Below are 20,641 nucleotides of genomic sequence, written 5' to 3'. Positions count from 1 at the left end.
CAGAACCTGCACAGCCTCACTCGACTCGGGTGCATGGTAGAATACTTCCCTAGAAGTTCTCTTTTTATGGTTGGTTGTGTTAAAAATCTCATTGGGGAAAATATATTTAATTGGCAAACATTCTATGATGCACAAAGCTCTTGTCAGAATTTTTATAACTAGAAATTCAGTGATATGCGTTTTTGTTCAGGGTTTCTCTTCCTGCTGAGATTTTATATGATGACACATCCAGTCTTCCACTTCATGGGCTTCAGTCCTGAGTCATGATGTATAATGCTTTACTGGCACACCTCAGTTTTTGGTATAAAGGGGCTTATGACTACCACTAAGGAATTAGCATGCTGATGGTACATGATGAAATTCCACACACACACACACACACACACACACACACACACACAATATGATTGTTGCAAACTTACATGTTATTAATATACTAATTTCAACATTTCTTAAATGAGTTTTTCTCAAATTGTATCACACAATTAATAAAGGATATAAAAATAGCAGCAGTCAATCTGCACATATCTGGAGGCTGTCCAAAATTTAAACATTTCATTTTATTGTGCTTCACTTTATTGCACTTCACAGATATTGTTCCTTATGAGGACATTGGAGCAGATACAGGCAGCCTGATCCCCGGTCACCACTGTCACCCCTCTTCTGGCCTGGGGAATGGAGCTGGCTAGGGTTGGAGCTAGGTTTTTCTCCTGCAGCCTCTTCAGCCAGGTAGGATGGGCTTAACAGACTACATATAAAGCATAACTTGGCACCAGGAAACTTACATCGGGAAGCAATAAACAATTGTGTGATTAGCTTTATTGCAATGGCCTGAATCCGAACTTGCAATATTTCTGAGCTATGCCTGTCTACTAAATAGCTTGATAAAACAAACAAATTCATCTGATTATGCTGTTTTTCCCCTATTAATTTCTGCTTTCTATCATGAGTTTCCCCCCCTACTAACAGAGCATCTAATACAGTCATTAGTTCAAGTATTTAGGCTGACCTCTTTCCCTGTTTTCAAATCTCATCACAAAGCAACCAAGTAACACATTCTAACCTTAATCCCTAGTTTCAGCATGATTTGAATATTTTATTGCAAAGTTGACATAATTATCAACTCCTGTTAATATAGAATAGTTACGCTCCCAGTAGTCTACCGACATTCAGTTTTCTGATTTCTATCCAATACTGAGCACTACTGATTAGGTGGAAATTGACATCTGTATTCAGTCAAGCAGAAAAAATGCAGGTGGAAAAATGTTGCCTTTGTGTTGTTGATTTATGCATTAAATATAAAACCAGCCATAAAACTTTATTGAACCTTGCCCATAAATCCACACGAGTAAAGTCAACCAGTTATGAGTCAATTAAAGATTTTGCTGTGAAATCATTACTAATACTTTTATTGTATATTTAAGTCATAACAATTCATGACTGCACTGGGAAAAGTCATCTGTTTACAACTAAGTAGGCCAGTGGGCTACCAGAGTACAAATTTAGCATCCCATCATTAATTACTGACAGTTCATTTTATAGAATTAGAGATATATTTACATATAACAGGTTCCTTTCTACACCCTTTGGTTGGAATTTGATTGTGCTAAATAATTCAGGCACGGTAAAAACTGAGCAAAACTTGGATGGGGGCCCATGTTCAAAATATCTGGAGGACACCAGATTCGGAAAGGCTGGCTTACAGCCTAACACCATCTACTATGAATCTGTTTGCCCTTTTTACTAACTTGTTGTAGTGGATATTCACTCTGAACAAGCAAAGAAGTGGGAGAGAGCCCACATGTACCATTAAGCTCTATAGCCAAATGGGAAAAAGTAAGGTCCACAAAATTATGCAGATATGCAGTGGAGAAACTGATGGGACTACTAACAGCACTACTAAGAGACTACTAAGATTTGCTTAAGTACCTATAATATTCATGCAACCACATCACACTTCAAGCTTAATGGCAATGGCAGTGTCATCTAGGAGGAATTTTGCTTTTAAGTACAAAACACTGGGCAGCCAAGTGGCCAAAAAACAATATATATATATTTTCAGTAAGAAAAAAAAACTTTGGACACCTCCAATTAAGGCCCCTCATGAAAGGTTATATCCTCTCCAAACTGTAATCCTCACTTCCCCCAAAAAAGACATGTTGAAATGTGGAAAATACACATTAAAACCCTTTATGCAGGAAGCTGTTTGCTGGAGAATGGAGGTAAAGCATAAGTAGGTAAGGAAAGGATGAAATGCTGACTTCCCACCTGTTACAAAAGCCAGGTGCCTGTCCCTCTCTCTGCTGAGTGGGGTTAGGGGAGTTCTCTTGCATTGGCAATGATCCTCAATAGCCATTTATTGTTCCCTTAATGGCCCTTCCTCTGCAGTTTATATTTCTCCCTTCCCACCCCAATACTTACAATCCTAGATTGTATTAATTTCTAGGTTTTACCCTAAATCTATAACACCCACTCACCCCACAGATTTTGCTCTTTTGAAGGTGCCATTGCATGTGGTGTTTTCGTTTTGCTTAAGAGTGGGTGAGTAATCAATAAGGGAAGGAAGATGGTCAAAGACAAAAAAAAGAGAGGGGGGAAAGAACTGGAACACTTCATTATAGCAAAATATATTACAACTGAGAAATATTTATGCAGTGCTGGATATTTGCTATTTTGTTGCAAAACAGCAGTGGCTGAACCATTTTTCAAGCATTGGTCCTCAATCTGAAAAATATGAATGCATCTAACATTTTTTATTTCTTTCTTCCTACACACGAGACTTGTTGAATTTCAATTGAATGAAATAAATCATCTTTACTTCTTGACCTTTCAAAGATGTTTATGGACCATGTTTTATCTTGCTCAACGAAAATATTCCAGGAATCAAAGGATGCATTCTTAACATACAAAATTTATTTATTCTTTAGTTTTATGTTGTCTCACTGCTGAATTGTAGGGCTCCAGGGGTGGGAAAGGGCTTGAAATAAGCATCCTGCAGTATACCACAGGCATTCTGATCTCACAGCAAGATTGAGGTCTGAAGCTCATGGGCACCATCTAAACTGAAATACCAGCCTACCAGGGTATTATAAGCTGACCCCTTGGGCCTGTCGTTATCAATCATTCTCGGCTGAATCTTTGCCTCAGAGTTTTCTCCTCAATCTAAGCAACTTGTCTCCAGTGTGAGCTTATAGTTAAACTATGGAAACTTAGATGACTTTAAAGGGGGAGTTATACAAATACATGAAGGGCAAAGCTATCAATGGCTGTTAGTAAGCTAAACTGAAGATTGGAAAATTGAGAAATCAAGAGAAACAGAAAGTGACAGACTCAACCATCCCGAACTCCAATTAGATTATTGCAATGTGCATGAGGGGCTGCCTTTGGAGAGTATGGAACCTACAGCTGGTGTTAAACTCAGAAGCCAGACTATTAATAGGGGCCAGTTCTGGCCTTTTCAGTGGTGGTCACCCATTTGTATAAAAGGATGTCATATAGAGGAGGGAGAAAGATTGTTTTCTGCTGCTCCAGAGAAGCGGACACGGAGCAATGGATTCAAACTACAAGAAAGAAGATTCCACCTAAACATTAGGAAGAACTTCCTGACAGTAAGAGCTGTTCGGCAGTGGAATTTGCTACCAAGGAGTGTGGTGGAGTCTCCTCCTTTGGAGGTCTTTAAGCAGAGGCTTGACAGCCATATGTCAAGAATGCTTTGATGGTGTTTCCTGCTTGGCAGGGGGTTGGACTGGATGGCCCTTGTGGTCTCTTCCAACCCTATGATTCTATGATGATTCTATGATTCTATGATGTTCACCTGGTACCTACATTAACATATTTTCTGTGCCAAGTGAAGACCTTTCTCTTCTAGCAGGCATTTTACTGTTAACCTCTTTATTATCTCAATGGGTGTTTTAACTGTCTACCTTCTTGGTGATGGAGAGAAGTGGGGTTTAGTTCATTATTATTTTAGAATTAATCTCCAACTATTTATAGTGCTTTGCTATTTTTTTAACCTTCTGTATATTTTGTGTTGTAATGTATATTGTAAGCCACCTTCAGTCTATTTTTGTAGTAGGTACCTATAAATAAAATTAACAATATTTTTAAGAACCCATATTTCCTTCTAGCAAACACTGGGTGGTATTCAATGTAATTTTACTTAGAGTAGACCCACTGAAATTAATGAACATAAGTTATGTCATTAATTTCATTGGCTCTTCTCTGAGTAAAACTTATTTGAACATCTCCCTATATCATGACATCACATTACAGGATTTATTCTGGAAAAGCATAGTCACTATTCAGGACCATTTAAATAACTGCTGTCATCACTGCTGCAATGGCACAACTCACAAATCCCAAATTTTGCCCCTAAAAACCTACTGAAATCAGTAAAGAATCCACCATTGTTGCCAGCTGCAAATTCAAGACCAAAGCCACAATTTACTTCAATGTTTCTCCATGAATGTAGAGTAAACTGCTCTTGTGAATAAACTAACATCTCACACTTAGTACCTTATCAGGGCAGGGAGCGGGGAATATAGTCAATGCCATGCATATTCAAAATGCAATTAACCTTACCCCACATACATGGTTGATTATAGCAGGAAGCAAGGATGCTACCGTAGAAGCTTCATTGAAATATTGATCACTCCATTACAGGAGTGACTCTGTCCTACGCAACTATGGTAGTTTGACCAAACTGACTGTTTTGTGAATTTCTGAAATTAAATAGGTACTATTAATAATATAATCATGTTTTGAAAGGCATTATATAATTTAGTGGCAAACCCAGAAGTAAGCTTTGCCTTGTTAACAATTACTGGAACGTCTTCCTGTGTGCTACTCAACCCACAGCTCCTACCGTAGTTTCTACTGCAATGCTCTGAGTCATCAAGTAGCCCTCCATGTTTGTTGCTGTGAGTCTAGTGGTGTAGTTTCAGCTCTTAGTTGATGCACAGTTCTCTGCTGAAAAACAGAACTAGTTCCCTTCACATAGGCAAAAAATACAACTGAGTTGCATCCAATGTTCTGCTAGGTGTTCATCTGTGACTGCTTAGCAATGCTGCAACAATTCTCCTGGGGAAACACTCCATTTATGTCTCAAACGTACTGGAGCTGGCTGGATGTTGAAACTGGAATGGCATGCCACTTCACTGGGTGCCCTGTGGCCCTGGCTGTTTTTTCTAGCAAAAGGGTGACTCTTTGCAAGCTGCTTATGTTTGGACTGCTAAGTGATTCAATCTTGTATCTCCAAACAGCAGCAGGCTTCATAGATTCTTTCTAGCTGCCTGATTACACATTGTTTGTGGAAGCTATGTGCATACTGGATGAGGTCAGGGAGCCATCATCATGTGTTGATTGGTACCTTCCCTGCATGGCTAACGTAGGATGTTGTCAGTGAATGGACTCATTTTTGTGGTGGCAGCTGGGTTACCAAGACAATCTGTGAGAATGTATCTGCATTGCTCAGTTGGCACTTGTTACTGCAGATATTGTTGTGCTTCTGATTTTACTGCTGGCTGAGCATAAACTTTTTTACTACATTATGTCAGCATTAGCCCTAGTGGAGCGACTGCGGTGGGTGGGAATCAATCATGGGGTCACTCTGGCTATATCTACGGTACTCTGGAAATAGGAAGTATGCAATGCCAAATTTCAATGCAATTTCCCCCCTTAAGACTGTCCTGGAATAATATTGTGCTCAGTGTGTTGGCTTTAGTTTCTGCCTACTGATAGACCCTAAGTACACCCACATTTAATTTTGGTGACAGTGACTGTAGTTTATACAATGTTATGATACAGTATTCTAAAAAATAATAATGCTGGAATTTGTCATCTAAATATTGCATAAAGCAGAAGCAATGACAACTAAATGTAAAGAAAGTAAGTTAAAACAAACCAAAACATAAAACAGAAAGAATATAGAAATCCACTAACAGTAAAATAATATAAAAATACAGAATTATGATCCAATTACAGAGCATGGAGGGGGGTCATGCCAGATCAAACTGACAGATCCGTGAAATACAGTAAATAGTTTAATAAGATGTACCACATGCTAGTGCATTAACACTTTTTTGTGCTTTAGCAATTCTCCAAAGAAGAGTGACAGATGCAGTGCTACACAGAGAGAGAACTAGTGCATAAACAAAAGCTTATTGTCTATTGCAAGAAATAAGGGAAGAAAATGCTCCCAAGGAAGTTTTATAACAAAGCTACTTCCTATAATGAAGTTTTATAGTAAACTATTTAATATACCACACTTGGGTAACAATAAGTAATGATAATATTTAACATTTGCAAAGTGCTTTCAAAGTGAATGAAATCTTCATAAGGAACAAACAAAATAATAAAGAAATACTCCTTCTAGGCTGCCTGCCCCTGATTTTAATTTTTAGGGGAGAGGGCCAAGTTTGGAATCATGAAAAACCACCACTCTCTTCTCCTGGCTAGTTACAAAGAATGTGCTTTGAGAAGTGGCTTTCACGAAAACAGCTCTGAGCAATCTCAGACTGCTCTTCAAGGCAGCCCTAGTAGACCAATACTGTGGGTACTGGTTAGCCTTCATAAGCAGAGATGGAATGGAAGCCTTTATGGTGGGGCAACCTTGACGGGCAGTTCAATCACATCTTGCTGCTGCTGTTGTTTTCCTGCGTAGAGCACATGGGAAGGATCTCTTTGCCAGAGCTATACTTTTGGATTAGGTTAGGCTGAGTGCTATCGATTGATAGAAATGTTTGCAGAGCTTCTCTAAGTTCAAATAGAAATATAGAATGTGTGTGGGACAGGAATTGGTGTTCAGCTTTGAAGGGGGTTTGGGGGGAGGGTGTTTTTTATTGTTTGAAATTCTCCTTGGAAGGGCTGTGCCCCAATAGCCCTAACAGATCACCTTCCCCTGACAGGGAGGGACCTCCCTAGACTCCAGGGAATGAACGTGGATATTCTGCAATGCAGGTTGTGTTCTTTATCACTGGGCTAGGGTCCACTCCCCAATAATTTGCATTATGCCACAATTTATATGCAAGACAAGGAATGTGTGGTAACGGTAAATATGCTTTTAAAAGAAAGGACACTTGAGAGATACAGAAAATGTGTGCACGTTTTACCTGGCACCTTCACAGAGTTGTAAACCGATAAACATTTCTCATAAGTTATGGATGAACTGAAATCAAGAAATTATTAAAAATGCATAAGTGGGATACATGTGGAAATAGAACTATTCACTATGCATGTTTACTTTTTAGCAAGTACAAAGACAGGCAATTTCATTCTCCCAGCATCATTTCCACCAGCAAAATGTCAAAGAATATATAATTTGTTCCAGTATTTCTATAGAATATTGGTTTTGAGCACTCTCTATTCACAATCTCTGAGATTTCATATATATTGGTGTGTGTGTGTGTGTGTGTGTGTGTGTGTGTGTGTGTGTGTGTAAAATCACACAGATTGCGAATAGAGAGTGCTCAAAACCAATTATAGAATACCTTTCCTTCATCCAAATTGAGAACCAGCAAACTAATGCTAAGAGCTGCCCAATCCATGTTTACTTGGAGTTAAACGCAGAGCAAAGTTAAATGTCTGGCTGTTTATGCTAGTGCCAATTAAATCCCCCCCCCCCCAAAGCTATGGCATTTAGCACAATAATTTGTTTTATTATTTGTTAGATTTAATATACATTGAGCAGTAAGCCAGATGAACATGAGAAAAAGTGATTAATATTCTATCACTGATAACCTAGCTAAGTACAAAAAGGGTTGCATATTTTACTAAACACAGGCATGTCAAGGACTGGCTGGAAGATAAGGAGTGGTGGGAGGCTTGAGCTGGAGAACCCATAGGGAAGCATCAGAAGATTAAGGCTCAGAGGCAGGGGAGTAGTAATGGGCAGTGGTGTGCGGTCATTGGACTAAGAGAACTAGGATAGTCCCCTGAATGTTCCCCTGGTGCCTCCTCCCCAAAGCCCAGGAAGCTTCTGCCCTGATTAGGGAGGGAAGTACGAGGCTCCAATGGGTCCAAGATCCATCCTGCCATCTTTCCAAAGCCACCTGGCTTTTAGGAGGTGTCAGGAGGGCTCCAGCGTCCTGTCAGAGCCCTGGCACCTCCTTCACAAAGCCTGGGAAGCTTCTAACCAGCTTAGGGAGGGAGGGGGGAACAGCCAGATGGAGAGGAGACTTAGGGGGAAGTGGGAGGCCCAGATTGTCATTCTGGCAACTGCTTTACTGGGGCCAGTCTCACCATAGGTTTCTCTGTATTCAGTTTTCTTGGATAAAGAATCAACTTTACTGCTCGTCTCTGAATCTCCATGCTGACCTGCAGCTGAACCAGCCCTGACACATTTAGGATTGGGCACATAGAAACAGTTGGCATGGTTCTTGGATCTTGGCCTAAATATTTCAGCAAAAAATAGTTATAAAATTCCAAAAATATGCAGCCTTTTGAACAGCCCAGTCATGGACTACAGAGCCAGAAAACCATTCTGCTGGTCTGCATTTTCTGGCCTTGTCAGTTCCATCAACCAGGTTACTTTGACTGCAAGTTCAAAAGCTGAAACGAGCTTTATGAAACCTAATAGAAAGACTCAATAATATGCTATTGTTACAAATAATAGCCTATTGAAATGAATGAGGGCTGACTGTACAGAAGCACTGCTTGGTAAAGTAATAATGTGTCATTATAATAATAATAATAATTATTATTATTATTATTATTATTATTATTATTATTATATTTATACATACCCCATCCATCTGGGTGTGTTTCCCCAGCCACTCTGGGCGGCTCCCAATCAAATATTAAAAACACAATAAAGGATTAAACATTAAAAAATTCCCGAAACAGGGCTGCCTCCAGATGTCTTTTAAAAGTATCACTGCAATAATATTCCATAGAATCCTGTGAAAATATTAAAAGGTGGCACAACCCTCCCCAATGTGGCACCTTCCAGATAGTGTTTGAGTCTAAAACCCATCAACCCTAGCCAGTGGTCAAGGTTTATGTGACTTGCATCCAAAGCACCTGGAGGGCACCAGGTGTCGGTAGGCTGTACTAGACACATGTCTGAATCTTTGAGCACAAGGTGAATGCCTCCATATTAAATAGGGAGAGTGTATTGGAAAAACCAAAACACAAAAATGTCACTTAGACTACAATCCAATGCACATTTATCTGGGATGAAGTCCCCTTGAACTATAAATATTGCACTGTTAGACTTGCATTCTTACTATATACAAAAAAGCACTACCATAGTTTATAAACTTTCTTTATTTGGAACTATGCACAACCTCCAAGTCTCATGAAGTAAATAATTATCAGTGCATTGCATTTAATTTCAAGAAGAGAACAGAACATATTTTATTCCTCTCTCGCTCTCTCCAAGGATTTCCTTCATTACCAGATATTAATTCTTTGAATTTTCTCTTTTGCATTGCAGACAACTTGACATGCATAATTTGCCCTCTTACCCAAGAGATATCAAAAGCAAGTAAACTAAAATGTCCTTTCCCCAATAGTTTCCAGCACTGCTTCATAATGCAAGGAAGAGTACACAGATGAGCCTTAAAACTGAATTTCTCAATTAAGATTAAGGCTGCAACCCTTGACTACCACAGAGTAAATGTCATTGAACAGAGTGGGACCTGTGTAAAGATGCATAGGGCTACATTGTCCATTTCAATGGTAAGTATTGCTGGTGTTGGCTCATAGGCTGCCAGCTCCCATCTCAGTCACATGAAGACAGAGTGACCCTCCCTTCAGTATGTAGTTTGTCAATGATAAAGCCATTTCTGGCCATACACAGGGGCTTTCTTAGTCATGACTCCCCAATAGTGGAATTCCCTCCTACTGGAGTTCTCATTGGCATCTTCTGCTCACCTACTGAAAAATCTGTCCGCTTCATTCAGTATATGGGAGTTAATAAGATGAGCACACAGTTGTTTGTTGCTTTGTGACTATGTATTCCAACAATTATGATATTATGTTTTTATTGCTGGTGCATTATTTTTGTACTTTGTTGTCAAATGTTCACCGCTTTAAAAATTATTATTGAAGGCAGCTTACAAATATGTTAATAAAGAATAATGATAATATTTCATGGCCAAACTATAAAGATGTGGAGACAGTCAGGTTTGTTTTAATCTTGTAGAACATGCAGACATTATATGGAAAATAAAAGGTAAAGGTAAAAGGACCCCTGACAGTTAGGTCCAGTTGCGGACGACTCTGGGGTTGCGGCGCTCATCTTACTTTACTGGCCAAGGGAGCTGACATTTGTCCAGTTTTTCCGGGTCATGACTAAGACGCTTCTGGCAAACCAGAGCAGCACACAGAAACGTCATTTACCTTCCCACCGAAGCGGTACCTATTTATCTAATTGCACTTTGACGTGCTTTCGAACTGCTAGGTTGGCAGGAATATGGGAAGTATACAACTGCAAAAAGTGTCTGATATTGCTCCAAAAGCAAAACCACTTGTGACATACACAGTTCCATCTCTCAAGAGTAGCTGATAAACTATTTGACTATGAAACATAGCCTTTTCTTGAACAGCCCCACTCATCTTACCAAACTGTGCTACTCTACATGAATATATGATATAGTATGAAGCTGGTTGAATCTATCATTGAGGCATGGGCAGTCTCAAAGTTTCTCCTGTGAACTGTGACAATTTCATAAATGTCTCATATGAAAGAAACAACGAATCTCTGAGTGCTATGCTTTGTGAGACGTTAAATGAACAATGAGATTCTGTGCCCTTTAAGCCAAAAATGGTTTATGTCATAACCCTTGTATAGAGAATCGAGTTCTGTTCTATGTGGTTAAATGTATCATTGTTTTACCATTTATGCAATACAGACAATTAAAAATGCTGTAAGATGTGAATAATAGTACTGTCTCTTCTGAAGATTAGATGCCTCTGACGATATTGCTAGATTGCACAAACATAATATTATACATATGCCGTCCTTTATATGCAAGTTTATAATACCTTAGTAACCACAAATAATACATCTACTGCTAGTACTGTACTCATATACATGATGGCTTTAGTTCAATGTAGAATTATTCCAATTAATCATGAGATAGGTAACTGAACTTATGTTTATGTATGAAGTACTTCAGAAAGTCCATATGAAACAAAATTGATTACTTTTTTCACCACACAAATTACCAGTAACCAAGTATGCCCGATTTTGGTTTTACGAGTCCCAGCTCTGCTGCATAACCCAAGAAAACTTCAACAATAATTGGTTTTCAAATTCTTTAGGACAAGTTAGTTGTCATGTCGTCCCCAAGGAATCGTGGGAATGTCAAAGGAAACTTGGCTCCATTGTAAAACCTGTTCCCAGGATGAAAGCTGTGGCAAGCCAAGTATAAGAACTTGGGTAAGGCAATGACAATTAAAGTTTTAAAAGTAACTTTTAAGTTACTAAGGCAGAGAAATGTGCCTTAAAATATTTTCAGATGAGAGTGGTTCCCAGAACATTTTGTATGAGTTAAATTACCTATATGTACGTAGTTTCCAATGGTCTGGAGGAGACATGCTTGGTGTGGGCATAGTCAGGCACCCAAATAAACCAAAGTGCTATTAGCCAGAGTCTGAGACAGATTTACATAATGCTATATGTGGGCCTCAAAATGAATTCTAGTAAACAATGCTGCCACAGGAACACAGGAAGCTGCCTTATACTGTCAGACGAATGGCTCTCATAGCTCAGTATTACCTACATGAGCGATGTGCAATATTTTGCCCACCAGATGTTGCTGGATTTCCCATCAGCCCTAGCCAACATGGCCAATGGCCAGGGATGATGGGAACTGGAGTCCAACGATAGCTGAAGGGCTCATCTCTTCAGTTTCCTCTTTCCTAGTCTACACCGACAGACAGGGTTTCAGATGGGATCTGTCCCAGCCCTGCCTGGAAGTGCCAGGGGTTGAACCCAGGACTTCTGCATGCAAAGCATGTGCTCTACCTCACCCCTTTTTCATTTCTGCCAATTGGCCAAGGGGAGAAAAAAACTGGCCAACCCTGCTGTTGTGCTTCTAAAAGCACAGCTGTTGGAGAAATCGACAGTGGAAGATTTTCAGAGCATGTAGAGAAACAGTATCACCATTTCAGACTCTACAATCAGCAGATGAGCCCTTGTTGGTGGTGCCTGAGGGTTGCCCAACTGGTGTTGACCCATAATATGGTATTTTCAGTGGCAGTTTCCCAAGTCCTAGCCCAACACTTCAACCACGACACTACACTGGCATTCACTCAAACTTTTTATGGCTAAAGGACACTTTTTCTGACAAACATGAGATCACTGGCTGAGAGAATGTTTAACTATTTTGGGATGTATTTGACTGTTTTTAGAATTTTATTAAAAATATATAACCAATGCTGCCCTAAGGTCCTTCAGAAGGAAGAGTGGGGTATAAATTGAATAAATAACAAGAATCAATTACTGTATTTGATGTCTACATAACAAGCTGCTGTGGCACAGGCACAGAAACTACTTGATAAAATGATAACCCTGCCAGTAAATAGGGGTTTCGCAGATACAACTATAGGTGTGGATATTTTAACTACCTTTTAACTTTGCCAATGGACTCATGAAAGTGACGATATCACAAAGTTTCTACTGATCCATTTGCCCACATAATTTTTGTCCTCCCCTCCAAAACTGTAAGGCAGTTTCAACAATTGTAAATTATTTCTGAACCTAGTCATGTAGAGCTAAGTTTTCCTCTTCGAAGATGACAAAGCAAGCAGCTACTTACATGCCTGACTCATAGTAATCACAGTCATTTTGTTAAAGGCTGTTACTTCCAAGAGTACTCTTACGTAAGAACTTTCACAAAATTGCATTCAAAGAGGGATACACAAAGTAAATTGCAGAAAACTTGCAGTGCGCATAGCGATTAAAAATACCACTCACCACCTACATAACATTTGGCCAGTGACAATGTTCTTATTAGTAAACAGTATCATATTATGTCTTTTACATTTATATTTTACTTGTATTTTCTTCATTAACATAAAATGGCCCAGCTAAATCCCTCTACTTTCCCTTAAACTTTTATCAGCCACAGAATTGCTTTTGGGCAAGATAGGGGAGCAGCTTATCATGTTTCAACTCCAGGTAGCTTTGGATGACACTGATTATTTTGATACAGTCTGCTTAACCCTGACTATGGTGCCAAAATTGTTGGGTCACCCTCTTGAATGACCTTCATCAGGAGATGGATGTAGGCAGGGGCACCAACTCCTAGGAGCCCAACCCTTTTGGGTCCCCCCAATATGGGTAGGGGCAATGTAAAAAAACCACAACAACCAGGGCACAAGCATGGATCTGAGCATCATACAGCTTCAGTGACTGGCTCCTCCTACTACTACTACTACTACCAAGGAAGGGAAGGAATGGGGAAGCCAGTGGTGCAGGAGGAAGAGCCACCTGCCATTGAAGCTGCACTGCTGCCCATGGCCCCTCTGATGTCTTGATGCAACATTGGGATGTCACATACGTGATGTTGCCCCCACCCCAATCTCTCTCACAAGTTGGCACCTCTGGATGTAAAGATGAACAAGCACTGGAGCTCTTTGTGGTTTTCAAAACCACTAGCCATCATATCCATCTGACTGTGTTGCCCGAGTGGAGCCCGGAAACACAGTACTGTATTACAGTGACAACAATCCTTTCTGGAGGAGTCCAGAACACTCCATTGAAGGAGTACTACCGTATGTTAACTTATGGCCACCAGCATTGGAGGTGTCACAGAGTTTCACTCAAAGAGGTTATCCAGATGTTTAGGCTGAGGTATCTCCAGTATGCAGGTGGTACACAGATTTACTAGGATGCAACAGAAACCAGATGCCTGGATGCTAATCCAGAATAGGCAGCCAAACTGGAATCTTAATCAAAATAAGATAGAAATACTGTGAGTTGAACTAGATTGAGGTTTGCAATTGGTTTTGGATGCACTATTGTGGAGTTTAGAGGTACTCTAGTTATCTATGGAGGCACAGGCAATCTTAGTAGGTAGGTGTGTCTTTTACCAGGTTAGGTTGGTTCACTAACTGCAACCATATCTGGATAAAAAGAGCCTGGTCACTTACAGATGCATTCAATGGTCTAACTATATCCTATATCCTAATTTTGTATCAGCAGCCTTCACTACTCATTTTTTGTTTCTGGATTCAATTTAAAGTTGCTCTGATTTTGCTATCGAGTGTTCTAAATGTTAAGACTGGAGGCCTCAGGCAATGTGTTGCACTGCTGTAGTCTTGAATGAAAAAATAAACAACAGCCTTTCATATTCCACTCTGGTCCACAACATCACCTCTCTTCAAGACAGCCTCTTACTTTAACAACTTTGAGAAATTAGGAGGAGATTTTAATATGCTGATTCAATTAATAGCATTAGCTATCAGCAGGTTAAGCTTATTACCTTCTATTATTTCTCATATAGGTTGGAGAAGAAAATGAGCTGTCAGAAATGGTTTTCCATGACACACATGAAAGCTGGTTGGTATGTGGGTATGTGTTAACAAGAAAATGGAAGAAAGAACAGAATGCAAGACAAGCATGTGGGTTATTCTTCAAATTTTAAAGCATTATACAGAGCATAATACTGTTCCTCATCCTACCATGACAAAGGAGAGAGAGAGAGAGAAACCCACTTTATGTATTATATCAGATGTTCACCTCCACAGTAATTACTTACATATTTTGAAAGGGGAAATTAACACATTGCCTCCAGACTGAACATAAATAAATAAATATTGACTGTAATCCTATACAGTGAGGGTGGGGAACCTGTGATTATTCATATATTTATGGACTTTGAATCCCATAAGCCGAAGCTAGCATGATCAATGGTCAGGGAGGATGGGAGCTGGAAGCCAGCAACATCTGGAAGGTGACAGGTTTCTCAAATCCACTAAATAGAGTTGCTCATAAGTTTGCCACACTGTCTTGAGTGAGTAATACTTCTGAGCAACCATGTGCATCGCTGCAACGAATCAAACTTCAAAATGTATTTTAAACAAACTATTGCTTCAATTTTATATTTAAACCTGGTTTTATTTTTGGAATGAACCTGTTTTCCCAACAAACTGAGTATGAAGTGAATGTACAACAATGATTAATAGTGGTAGGAACATAGAGATAATATTGACAAGATCTCTGCTGCTGGACATAGACCTCCACATACAACCTCCACACAATAAGTCTCTTACAAATTAACACCTCTCATCAAGCAAGTCCAGTACCTGATAAGTATAGTAGACAAAGTATCCCATAAGGGCCACAAGATTACCCCTATCCAAACCCAAGCCAGTTAAGGGCTATTCCACATATTATATGGCATCAATCTCAGGCTTGTCACCAAGTGTACATTCAACAGCAAGCTGCAGGCAGTTACGGTTTTCATATGAGAAAAGCTGTCTGCATGGCATTTGCCTTATTCATACTTCCCCAACCCAAAATGAACTCACATGTGGCATCTTGCAGACTGAAACCCATCATAGTGCTGAGACTACTAATGAGTGAGCATTTGAAAGCTGATGCATAATTAGAGGAATTGGGGAATAAAATTTGGTGGTCACTGAAAGCCAGTTGCAGTTCCTAACTCCAACAGATCCAACATTGCAATAAGCTTTATTTAGTGTGAAAGGAACATCCCTCCATCATTGTTCCATGTTCATGAAATCTGCTTCAATACTTGAATATATCTGTAAGATATTTACTTATCCTGCATTATAAACCGTCTAACCATCCAGGCTGTCATTATGTCCTATAATTTAAAATACCAAATCTTTTCTCTCTCTCTATGGATGAGTGTCATGTAACATTTACATTTGATTCATTCCAGGGCCCAGCAGAGCTAAAGTAATAACAGTAAGGCATATTTCATAAGCTCCAGTATTAGGATGGTGGTTGTATTTTTTTTATTCACACACTCAGTCCTGTAATCTATGTTCCTTCATAGATCCCAAGAAATGGTAAATGTTTATCTATCTGCCTTTTGCCATCTCACTCCCAAGCTAATGTTGATGCAGAAGTTTATAATCAACCTCTAGGATATATGGAATACTCTTGTGGCTACCTTTAAATACATTGTTGTTGCTATATTGGGTCGAGTCAACAAAGGGCACAAACCTTTCAATATCAAACACTGGGGACAGCAAGGAGGAGAAAGCTGTTGTCCTAATCATGCCCTGCTTATGAAGTTCCCAGAAGCATTTATCTAGCCATTGCTGGAAACAGGATGCAGGACCAGGTGAATATTTGGTCTGATCCAGATAGGCAGTTTCTATATTCTGACCTTTGGCATAGAAAGCATAAAACTATTGTTCCAATTAGCTTTGGGGGAGGAACTCCAGTGATAATGTTAAACAGCTTACATTCCAACAATTTTGTTTACTGTAGACTTACATTTAACAGGGTTGGGGGGGGGTTCTTTCAAATAACTTGCACAAGAATAAATCAAACACACAGGATCAGATACTTCTATGAAGAACAGGATTTAGACAAGCAGAATGCTTCCTGCTACACACAAAGATGATAGATTCACTGAAACATCACAGATGTGTAGGCTCTGCTACGGTAAGTGAATCTTTCCCATGTACTGATTTTGTTCCCAGAATGGTAATTTCCCCCATACAGTCTTCTTAAGCACCTGTCTTTTGGGAAAACTGGTGGTACTCTGCCAGTTGGAAGGGTGCACACTGTAACCGTTTTCTCCCTTTTCAAGGTTAACTGCTTTAACACTGCAATCCTGTGAATGCCTACTCAGAAGTAAGTCCCACTGAGCTCAATGGGATTTGCTCCCAGGTCAAGAGTGTAGGATTGCACCCTTAAGGCCCCATTCCAAACCTGTTCTACTATAGACAACTCATTCAAGGTACATTCAGAAATGTGGCATCTTCTGAGGCTGACTAACTGCGTAACAGCAACATCCATTCAGGGTGTTCAGAAAAACTCCATCTGTGAAGTTAGACATGCATAAAATAGGCACTGCAACAGATTTTCTAGTTAGCATCTCATCTTCAATATGTGGCCACCATAGAGTCGAACAGTGTTTACTCTTTTTTGTTTGTTTGGAAACAACATAATTTTAGCATTGCTTGGAAACAATGAAAAATTTCACCACATACTTCAAAACATTCATCCTGCTGAATTCATACACACCCTTTGTCTCTTATCTGATTATGTCTGCTCAAGTTCATAACCATGCCTAAAATAGTGCTCATTCCATTTAATTAAGGAAACCTCTAGTCTCTACCTCATACCTTTCTTAAAATGAGTTAACTTTTCATCCCTCAATGCTTCTCATCAGCCCCTCCATCCATTGTAATTACCTATAAACTACCTTCCTTTCAAAAAACAAACAAAAACCATGCTCAGTCTTTCAAAGTTCCCAAATCTCTTTGAGATCTCTTGAGCCTTCAAGGAGAAAGGGTGTGTGTGTGTTAATTTTTAAGGTTAGCAGTCACATCCTATGCATGTTCACTTAGAACTACGTCCCAATCAATTCCATTCTCAAATAAACCAGCACAGAACTGCAGCCTCAAACAAGTTTACCCCGTGCCCACGTGAATGTCACTCAGGGAGTCCCTGTTACAACACAAGCCGCAATGCCTATACGCACATGCCAGGGAGCAAACTCCATTGAAAACAAGGATGCTTACTTCTGAGTAGGCATGCCCTGAGCTCACTCCTACAGTCCATTCCTCTCTAACCTCTTCTCCCCCTCACGAACGACAAACAGCCGTCGGATTTGGCCTCTTGCTTCTTGGGGTTTGTTTATACTTTTGTTTTATTGGAGAGAGGATTCAGACAGAGAAAAAAAGAAAACCAACGAGACCAACGACTCACGTACCAGTTGCATGCCACAGATGAAGATCAGCGTGCACCTGCCGCTGCAATAACCCATGTTTTTTCCTCTCCCTCTCTCTCTCTCGGAGGCCCCTCGCCACAGCTCCGCTGTCCCACGCAGAGCCCGGCCGTATCCAATCAGATGCCGGAAGAAGCCAAGCAAGCCGGAGCAGCAGCACTCGGGGGGCTCCCGCCTGCAGCCGCCGCTGCCACCAGCGCGTCCCGAGAAGTAACAGGCATTAGGACCGCGTGAGCAGCACCCCCTGCGCGGACAACAGCCGCCTTTGCAGCCTTCACTCCCCTTGTGCCAAGATGCCTCCGCCAAGAGCGGCGCGGGCGGCGGCGGCGGCGTCCCGGAAGCCGGCGGGAGCAGCGGCGCTCCCCGAAGGCATTCGGCGGGCCCTGCAAGTTTGCCAGCAGCTTGCGCTCAGCCCGCGAGCCATCCAGCCCACTCGGGCAGAGAGGCGGGCGAAAGTGGGCTCAGCTCATTCCTGCGGGCTGCGGCGGCCGGGAAGCCCCCTCTCCTCCCGCGGGCACTTCTCGCTGCCGCCGCTGCTGCTGCTGTTGTTGTCCCCCCTCAGACAGGCGGCCGAGAAGCCCCCGAGGCTCAGCGCTCGGCCAGGTACTATTCCCCTCGCGAGGGCTCGAGTCCACCTCCAGTCAATGGCAGAGCGGTTATTCCCAATGCAGCACAGCAACAGAAGGAGGAGGAGGAGGAGGCAGGGAGCTGTCGGCGGCTGCCGCTGCTCACAAGCATGACAGGCGCTGTCTCTCCTTGTAAGCAAGGCAACGGCTGCCGCCGCTCCAGCCCAGTTTGGAGAACGCGGGGAGCGGGAGGGGGCGGGTGGGGTGGGGAGCGGGAAAGGAGCGGAGGAGGACCTCCCAATCCCCTTATGACTTTGGCTCTGCTCTAGACTTCGGGGTCGTCTCCCTTGTCATGGGCAGGCGCGCGCGCGCCGACACAGCCTCCGCTCCCGCTGTCGCGTCCCTCTCCCTCTCTCTCTTTCCGCCTTGTTTTTTTTTTCCCACCCCCGCCAGCGTCGCTGAGGAAACAACGAACTTGAGGGAGGTGGTCTGCTGCTTTTGAATGGTGTTTCCCCCCTCACACAAGAGGTGGCGGGCAGCGGGAGGAGAGGACGTTTGAGAGACGACGACCCACACAGGCAGCCGGGGGCTTCCTTGTGCTCGGCTCGCCAGCCCCGGCAGCTGTATACTGGTATTACAGGCGTGCTGTTGGCTGGAAGAGACTCTGCCCGCCCCCGCCCAGTGGTCACGCCTACGCGCGCCCGCGCGCTCCTGGTCTCCCGCCCGGTGCACGTGAGGACGCTGCTTTGGTTCTGAGCGTGCTTTCGCTGTCTAGGGGAAATAGGGGCTTTGGATGAAGGTGCGGAGAAACCGTTCGGGGGTCGGCTGAGCAGCGCGGAGTTCTCTGCTGCCGCCTGCTGGGCCTTGGGCGAGAAAGCAGCAGCAGCAGCAGCCGCAGTGACCACAGCAAAACAAAACACGAAAGCAGTACCGGTAGCAGACGTAGATGCTTCCAACTTTTCCATTTTCGTTTTTTGGGCTGAGCTGAGCAGGTCTCTGCCATTCTTGCCTTCCTGAATGAGGAAAGCTTCTCTAAGTTTTGAGTAAGGAGGAGTTCCCCATAAGGGCTGTCCTAGCGTTCACCTGTGAAAGGCTCAAGAAAAAGGTCGGTCCCCATAGATGACAATGAGGCGCCCAACACATCGTGTCAAATTGTGGGGCTCCTCGACCCCAGGCTAAGGGGCGAGCCAAACAGACATACTGTACAGGATCCCCAAAAACGAGGCGTTCTGCAATGCGCTGCGGTCTATTTAATGAAGTGTGAGGGTGTATTCCTATGTATAAGCCTCTGAATAAATTAAGTTTTACAAACAGTTGACTTTCTGAGTCTACATTTTCCATTAACCTCAGTGAAAGTTTAAATACTGAGACCTCAAGAAAAGAACAGGTAGGTTGGACTTACAAAGGCCCCCTGAATTCCACCCACCCCCACCCCCGCAATACAGACACAGCTGTCTTTTTTTTTTTCCTGAGGAGGAGAAAAGGAAGTCTAGCCTGGTTCGATGATTGATTGCAATTGCTTTAAGGGGAGATGAATGGAATATACTGTTATGTATTTATATTTTGATTTATGAATTGGTTTCCATGAAACATCTTGACATGGCAATAACATCATCAACACCAAAAAAAAGACCCTAAAACTGTTTTTCTTTTTTAAAAAAGGATCTTACAGCTGCTTATATAACACCAATAACCTCAGCTTTCAGGTATAATATAAATACAGTACTGACATGGTGAAGAGAACAGCATGGGAGAACTAGTTGTTTCTTGCCCTCCTTGCAGGCTGCTTGGAGGCGCTTGATTTGCTACCATGGGAAACAGGATGTTAGACTAGATCAGGGGAGGCCAACATGGTGCCCTGCAGAAGGTTTTGGACTTCAACTCCATTAATTCCTCACTGTTGGTCACATTGACTGAGGTTTTTGGAAACTGGAATCCAACAGCTTCTGGAGAGCATCCTATTAGCTACCCCTGGACTAGATGTCCTTTTCTTATGTTCATATTAATGCATAGAGAAAAGCAACAAACAAAATCATAGGACGCCCCCCCCCCCAAAAAAGCAATGAAATGGTTTGTGGCTGTTTTTAAGGGTTTTTGAGAGTGCTGTGTTTAATCTGTACTTTAATAAATTTGTTTTAAGTGCTTTAATTCTATTAGAATTTAATTACTTTTTATCTATTATCTTCTAAATGT

General features: G+C 41.7%; 1 protein-coding gene across 1 annotated transcript in view; it reads right to left on the bottom strand.

The window, feature by feature from the left end:
• The window catches only part of NKAIN2 (sodium/potassium transporting ATPase interacting 2), a 460,737-nt gene extending 442,042 nt beyond the window's left edge, over nt 1-18,695 (bottom strand). Inside the window, exon 1 of the mRNA XM_035109229.2 lies at nt 17,868-18,695. Within this exon, the coding sequence (XP_034965120.1) occupies nt 17,868-17,921 (54 nt within the window). The 5' untranslated portion in view covers nt 17,922-18,695. The remainder of the gene's footprint in view (nt 1-17,867) is intronic.
• Between the last annotated feature and the right edge of the window lie 1,946 nt (nt 18,696-20,641).

This window comes from Zootoca vivipara, chromosome 3 (genome assembly GCF_963506605.1).
Source record: "Zootoca vivipara chromosome 3, rZooViv1.1, whole genome shotgun sequence".
Taxonomy (NCBI): domain Eukaryota; kingdom Metazoa; phylum Chordata; class Lepidosauria; order Squamata; family Lacertidae; genus Zootoca; species Zootoca vivipara.
This window is presented reverse-complemented; position numbering and strand designations above follow the sequence as displayed.